The 7,860-nt window shown below is 42.0% G+C and overlaps 1 protein-coding gene across 1 annotated transcript; it reads left to right on the forward strand.

Annotated features, from left to right (window-relative positions):
* Positions 1-650: 650 nt before the first annotated feature.
* On the forward strand, positions 651-1,847 carry LOC144703468 (allene oxide cyclase, chloroplastic-like). The gene is made up of 3 exons (XM_078575637.1): positions 651-895; positions 959-1,089; positions 1,317-1,847. Exons 1-3 carry the CDS (start codon positions 676-678, stop codon positions 1,716-1,718), a joined length of 753 nt encoding a protein of 250 aa, XP_078431763.1. The 5' UTR covers positions 651-675; the 3' UTR covers positions 1,719-1,847.
* The last annotated feature ends 6,013 nt before the right edge of the window (positions 1,848-7,860 follow it).

The raw sequence follows: 7,860 nt of genomic DNA on the forward strand, positions 1-7,860 counted from the left end.
TTGTGCATGCGAAAATTTGCACACTCAGTGCGAATCTTTGCACCACACCGCACGACCAACTCTACCACTCAGGTTTGTTGCCTTTGGAAGTCCATAAATGGTTTAAAATAAGCACCTGGGGCGGGGTTCCACAAGTTAAATTCCTACATTCTCCCCCTTGGTTTTACTGACTCTCGAACGGACTCCTCGGTATTTTCAAAATGACTTCTAATGGCCCTCCAATGATACTTTCAATTTCAACTTATTCTTTCATATCAATTTGCCACCACGACTTCAAGCTTCTAGTGATGTTAACTGGCGTAAATTAGAGTAAATCATATGGCATGTCATAAGAAAACTAGATTAAAGTATCAAACAAGAAGATATTATATATAAAATGCCCTTAAATGAGGGGGTCTGGCGCGCCGTCCAGTTTCTGTCCGTCCCGCCCCGGATATGCCTAACGATTCGTGTTCCTCAGGTTTTCATGCGAGTTGTCGGCAGCGAGAGTAAAAGGGAGGATTCCTCTACGCCGACCTCATTTGACCTTCGAGAAAGAAAAACACGTGTGAAAAAGATAGAAACGTCGCCATGTAAACACACCGTTTCGTTGACCTTAGGGTCCATTAAATAGCAACGAGCCCCTTCGACAATTCTACTCATCCCTTTCAGAGTAATCCCATCCTCTCTTCGGCCATGGCCTCCAACACTCTTCCCAGGATAACCTCTCTCTCTTCCTCTTCATCAAAAACGGCGACCCAGCAGATCAGCTCCACGAAATTCCTTACTTTCCGCAGTCCTCTTTCCAACATTCCGCTCACCAGCTCCCGCTCGAAACAAACCATCGCGGCAAAACCAAGGACCATGATCTCTTCCAGCCTCTTCAACAAGGCCTCAACGCCTACTAACAGATCAAGTAAGAAAACCGCAATAATTCTCCCATATTCCATGAAACTATCTTACTTTCTACCTTCTTCAGACGAAGGTAAGGTGCAGGAGCTACACGTGTACGAGATCAACGAGAGGGACCGGCAGAGCCCCGCCTACCTCAAGCTCAGCCAGAACAAGAAAGAAAACGCTCTGGGCGATCTCGTCCCCTTCACCAACAAGGTAAACATACTGATGATTTCGGTGAAGATATCATCACAGTAGTAACGATGAAATATACTTTTCACTGTCCGATAATCGAATTCTAGGAATTTGGAAAAAAATGACACTGTTATGGACTTGGACAAGAAGTTATACTATTCTTAGTATTGTTGAAAAAAAGATAGATTCTGGTAAGTCCCCCACAATATCGAAACAAGAAATCAAACCCGAAATCATTATACATGCAGCTGTACAGCGGGAATCTGGAGAAGCGAGTTGGGATCACGGCGGGAATCTGCATCTTAATTCGTCATCTTCCTGGGATGAGTGGAGATCGATACGAGGCTATCTACAGCTTCTACTTCGGCGATTACGGTCACCTTTCCGTTCAAGGAACTTATCTGACTCACGAGAGTTCCTATCTTGCCGTCACCGGAGGGACGGGCATCTTCGCTGGCGCTTACGGGCAGGTGAAATTGCAGCCGTTGATCTTCCCCTTCAAGATCTTCTACACGTTCTATCTCCAGGGAATTTCTCAACTTCCTGATGAGCTTCTGGGCAAGCCGGTGCCTCCGAGCGCCACCGCTATGCCGTCGCCCGCCGCGGTCAACTGTGAGCCTCAGGCGACGATTAAGAACTACACCAACTAGTTCGCTTCCTCTCTGTTGATGAGCCCTCTCTGAGCACGGCAGCTGCGCTGTCATAATCTCATTCGAGTACTCTTCCCATGTGATTCTCATAACTATTTGCATCGGTTTCTTACTTGCATGACATCTAAATTCTTTTTTATCCGACCGATGGGACCGTGCATACCCAGCGCACGATTAATCGAATATTTTGATCTGATCGTGTTCCAGTGTCTTCGATCGATATTGATCGGTCAAAAATTTTGTTATCGGTTCATGATTCATTGATATGGATTACCAAATTTTCAATCGATCAAGACGACCGTTTGGATCGGTCGCGATCGGAAGATTAAAAAATAACACAAATGAACTCTCCCTCTCTCTCTTCCTTGTTCTCTCTCCCTCCCTCTTTCTCCCTCTCTCTCTCTCTCTCTCTCTCTCTCTCTCTCTCGCCCCTTCATCTGTCTGTATATCACTCCCTCTTTATGTCTACATATATATATATATGGGGATAATAGCACGGTACATCCCAAACTGTTACGAAAATCTGAGATCTACCCTTAACTTTTTTTTTAGCACCGTATATCTCCAACTCATGATATTGAAAAGTGGCTATCCCGGTGACGTCATGGATCTCCACGTCGCCTGCCAGGTGGAATCATGGCCAGGTGGAATCCACCTCGCTGCCACGTGGATAGCCATGTCATCACCGGGATAGCCACTTTGAGATTAATTAAAGGGAAGGGGGAGAGAGAGAGACGCGTTTGAGTGGGAGAAGAGAAAGAGATCAAGAGAAAGGGCCTTGCTACATAGAACAGTAGCCAAGAGTTTGATTGGTGATTTTGAGAAAGTGCAGTAAAAAACTTTGTTTCATCCCATATGTGGCTCCATTTAATAGCATTTTAGATAGGTTCCTGGAGGGTGAGTTTACGAGCAGATTTTGATGTCAATGAATTAAAGTTTGTTAATGAGACCACAACACTCTTTTATATTTTTGGTGAAAGCAAGCTCACAATTTTTCAAATTCTATCACGGAAACAATAAAGTTTGTAGGAGCATTCCTACAAACAATAATGCCAAAGGTTTGCCAGCCTCCTCACGTCATGTTGAATAGCCATGACTGAGGGAGAGAGGCCCCTAAAAATGTCAGGTTTTGCTTTCTGCAATTTTAATCGATTGATTAATTAACACACTTGCACCATGTTGACGAGAGAGACTGACTTGGGACAGATTTTTAAGGCCCCCAGTTTGCAAGATCTCTACCTGAACCTTCCCTTTGAGCTAATGTGTGGACATGCAGGATTTAGTAGAGATTCATAAAATTTGAATAAAATGACTTGTCTGCAAATTTCCTGGATCAAAAAATACTAACAGATAGTAAGATTTAAAGGAAACTTGGATCGGCGAAAAAATTAGACTTCCTAAAAATTTTCGACTATACTTGTCTTGGTTATTTTAAGAAGAAAATTGGTGTAAAAAAATGAATTCGTGACATAAATAAATTCTTAAGTAATTTGACAACCCCCTTAAGTGCATGCTTGAATCATGCTTTATCGAGGGGCTTGGCTAGAGCATCCTCTATTTGCTCCTGGCTTGGAACTAATTTAACCTGCATATTGCCTTGTATAACGTGGTCACATGCAAAATGATATACTATTTGAATGTTTTTAGTACATCACAAAAAACATGATGTGTGGTTAAATATGTACAAGATGTGTTTTTAGTACATCACAAAAAACATGATTTGTGTAGGCCATGCCTGCCGAATCAGCATTGCTGAAAGTTTGATGTTGAGGTGGAAAGATGTGATGGAAGGCTAAGTTGGAATTTATTTATGTTGGAAGGTAGTACATCTTTCCACCTCAACATCAAACTTTCAGCAATGCTGATTCGGCAGGCATGGCCTACACAAATCATGTTTTTTGTGATGTACTAAAAACATGATTTGTGTAGGCCATGCCTGCCAAATCAGCATTGCTGAAAGTTTGATGTTGAGGTGGAAAGATGTGATGGAAGGCTAAGTCGGAATGACGCGTCCCTTCATCTTCACGCACTAAAAAAGGAAACAGAGGAAGATGAAATTCTAGAGATCAACAAGGAGATGCAAAATTTGAAAATATTAGACAAAAAGTAGCAAATACCAGCGTATACCTTCCACAATGCATCCACTCAACTTGGTGCATGTTTTTCGATTTGGGCCATGCATGTCTTCCGATTATGGCCAACCTGGTGGCAAATAGAGCACGTCATCTGCACACCTTTCTTGGATAATCGTTGACCATTAACTACTTTCTCACTGGAGTCGATTCTTCTCTTTTGCTTGGGCCTTCCAGGTTGTTTCTTGACTATAGGAGGGAATAGATAGTTCCCTTCAACTTCGGTCCATAAGCTCCTTCCATTTAATGGTCGGATACCATTTCGATATGCTCGCTTGTAGACATCTTTCTTCAACCAGTCAGTGACAAAACTGACAGGGTCCTGCTTCATCCAGTGAATGCAAGTAATAGCATGGGAGCATGGAATACCCCTTATATTCCAATATCTACAACTACAGGACCTTGAACGTATATCAACCACAAATCTGTTTCCGAAGTCCGTGACTTCGAATTGAAACTCTCCTGCGTGTCTAAGGCTACATGTCCTAGACTTCAATTTGTTACCTTCCACCAACTTTCTTATCCGAGGGCATAATTGATCAGTTGTATCAGAAGCTACCTCCCTTTTCTTAACTATCCTCTGCATGATAGTACTTCTAATATCTTCAAGCATGTCTATGGTAGGTTCTGACCTATACTGTAAGATATAACTATTGAAGCACTCACAAACATTATTATCAATCACCTTGCATTTTGGCGTCTCACTGATATAAGCCCTGCAAAACTTCTTGACTCCTATATTACGAAAGTCTTGAGCCGCTTGTGGTTTCAATGTGGTCATCTGTTGCATGATCCGTTGGAAATCTTGATGAGTCGTGCACTTCACCGCGTTCCAAAATAACATCCTCAATGTCCCAGTTGAATGTCCCTTCTTCTTCCAATTTGCATAAACATGTCTGGCGCAATTCCTATGCTCCGCATGTGGTAACAGATATGCCACTGCATTCTCGAGCCCCTACACAATGTGAGAAACCATCAGAATATTAGTTGTATATTATGCAATGAGACTTCAAAGAATTATAATGTAACAATACTGTGCACGAGTTATGTAAATACCTTCTGTTGATCGCTCATAATTGTCCAACCATTACCGACCTGAATTCCTAAATCTCCCATTAGCAGTTGAATAAACCAAGTCCAAGAAGCTTGATTCTCCCCTTCAACCACTGCCCAGGCAATAGGGTACATTTGATTATTTCCATCCTTGCCCACAGCACAAAGCAATTGACCTCTCATTTCGGTCTTCAAAAAACATCCATCCAAACAAATGACTCTTCTACAACCTTCAAGGAAACCTCTTGCTAGTGAATCGAAGCATATATAGAGTCTCTTAAACCTAACCAAAGAATCCGGAGTCTCTCTCTCAAGCACCAAGTCGAACGTACTACCGCTGTAAACCTTCTTTAACTCAGCAATATAAGAAGGAAGCAAGTGATAATGGTCAATCAAGGAACCTCGAAGCGTCTTGCGCGCGGCATATCTAGCTCTATAACAAGTATGCTTCGAAACTGTGATTCCAAACTGTTCGTTTATTTCTCGCATTATATCTACCACCTGCCAGTTCATATTCATTCGAAACCGCTCTAAGAAGTGGTTTGCAATCCAATGGTAATCGGCTTGTCTATTCCTCGGATCCCTACTGCACGTATGATTATCATTTAGTGTCTTGACAACAAAGTGCTCCTTCCTACTATCCCAACTAGCATATATCCTCCACGGGCAATCTTTGTTACAAATCACTTCCATTTTTTGCTCACCAGACTTCAAAAATTTAATGTTGAACCCATTCCATATAGCATGGTTCTTCACAGCTGTCCTAAATTGAGAGGGCGATACAAATTGTTCGCCGACTCGAAATTTAATATCCTCAAAGGGGCATCTTTGATCATACGTTGCGCCATTGTCTACGTTCCTTCTATTCTCCCCCTCATCATCAGTTAAGATGTCCTCATCCGAATCAGCATACTCACTATTTCTCTGGCCGTCAGTAAATCCATCATTCCATTCCTCACTTGAGTATCCACTGAGCTCACTTGAATACGTGTCACATTCTTCGTATTCTCCACATGGATTATATTCAGAATCACCATCACTATTAGAAACAGCCCTTTTAAATAACAATGGACAATAGTAAGGTGTAATGATTTTCCAAAAGCATCCAGAACTTATATGCACAAATACAAACAGGATCAAACGGAGTATGACATGGTGCATGGAGTTGGAGATGAATGGACCATATTAATAGGATCTTGAATATCCAAGCATAAAATTTTCGGTGCTTAAACACAGAATAGAAACATAGATCCTAAACTCAACTTACAAAAGTCATTTGAAATTTAAAGTAGGATTGAATCAACTTTTAAGAACAAGAGGAATGGCGAAGCAAATGAAAGAATTCAAAAAAATGAGGAATTTTGATCAGAGCGCATGAAAGGAAATTCTTAGGAAAAACATTGTGAGGGAAATTTGAACGATACTCAGAGGTAACAGTGCCTATCTTAAAGAAATTAAATAAACAATTCGCAATATGATTTGTAATAATTCCATGGGCAGTGAAGAATCCTTCCAGACTGGAATATTCAGCTTTTAATGTCAAAAGTGACAAAAAAGGGATGGATTTTCTGGTGAAAAAAAATATTCCACTATGGAATATGAATTGAGTGTGCAAAATATAAAATTAAGAAATTTCAGCAAAAGTGACAAAAAAAGAATGGATTTTTGGCTTTTAATGTCAAACAAAGGCATAAATGGAAAAAAAAATTCCCGGAGCAAGAAATTTGATTCAACTCAATAACAACAGAGATTAAAGTCTTGAAAAATCGGGTGAAAAATAGTATTCGACTATGGAATATAAATTGAGTGAGGAAAGTCCTTACCTTTCCATGTCCTGAATCAAATGGGGAGCTCCCCAACTCAACCCACCCATCTCCATTACTCGCCGGATGATACTGGCAGCACTCCTGATCAAACGTCAATAAGAAAACCGGGAAAAAATAAACGTTAAAATTCCGGCAATAAGACGAATTCCCAAGCATCTCTGCGCGAACGCGACGGAAATCGAATATATCAAACAAAATTTCTTCAATCTCAAAGCGAAATCGGTAAATTTCGGGGGAAAAAAAGCCCAAATCGGAGGGATTTCGAGAAGAGGGATCCAACGTTTCGCCCTGAATCGACTGATGAACTCACCTAAGATCGAGAGGAGATCGAGAGGGGTTAGAGATGGGCGGCGCTGTCGGAGGGTTGAAAGGGGCACCGCCTCACGATGGCTGAGATCATCAACAGAGGGCTCCTCAGGAGTAGGAAGAAGTAGGAAGACGACGAGCTCCCTCAAGCAGCGTTAGGGGGTCGGAATCTTCCGGCGCCTTCTTCCTGCGCCTGCGTCCGCGTCGGAGAGGAGGTCGAGGCAGCGCCTTCTTCCATTCAAATTCTTCACTCTCCTTCGTGCTATTTCCTTCTCTTCTCCCACTCAAACGCGTCTCTCTCTCTCTCCCCCTTCCCTTTAATTAATCTCAAAGTGGCTATCCCGGTGATGACATGGATATCCACCTGGCAGCCAAGTGGATTCCACCTGGCCATGATTCCACCTGGCAGGCGACGTGGAGATCCATGACGTCACCGGGATAGCCACTTTTCAATATCATGAGTTGGGGATATACGGTGCGAAAAAAAAAAGTTAAGGGTAGAGATCTCAGATTTTCGTAACAGTTTGGGATGTACTGTGCTATTATCCCTATATATATCTCCCTCCTACATCCCATAAAAATAAATGTGCTCTCTCTGTCTCCTGGCATAATTCCGAATGAGCTATCTCTCGCAATACATAATAATGAACGAGCTATTTCTCTATCTGACGCACCAAATAAAAGTAATGATGTCTCTCTCTCTCTCGTAACCCATTAAAATGAATGAGCTGTTTCTCTCTGTCGCACCCCATAATAGGAAATGAGTTCTCTCTCTCTATCGCAGCCCATAATATAAACGAGCTCTCTCTCTCTCTCCCCCTCTCC

The sequence above is a fragment of the Wolffia australiana genome, chromosome 5, assembly GCF_029677425.1.
Source record: "Wolffia australiana isolate 7733 chromosome 5, ASM2967742v1".
In the NCBI taxonomy this organism is placed as follows: domain Eukaryota; kingdom Viridiplantae; phylum Streptophyta; class Magnoliopsida; order Alismatales; family Araceae; genus Wolffia; species Wolffia australiana.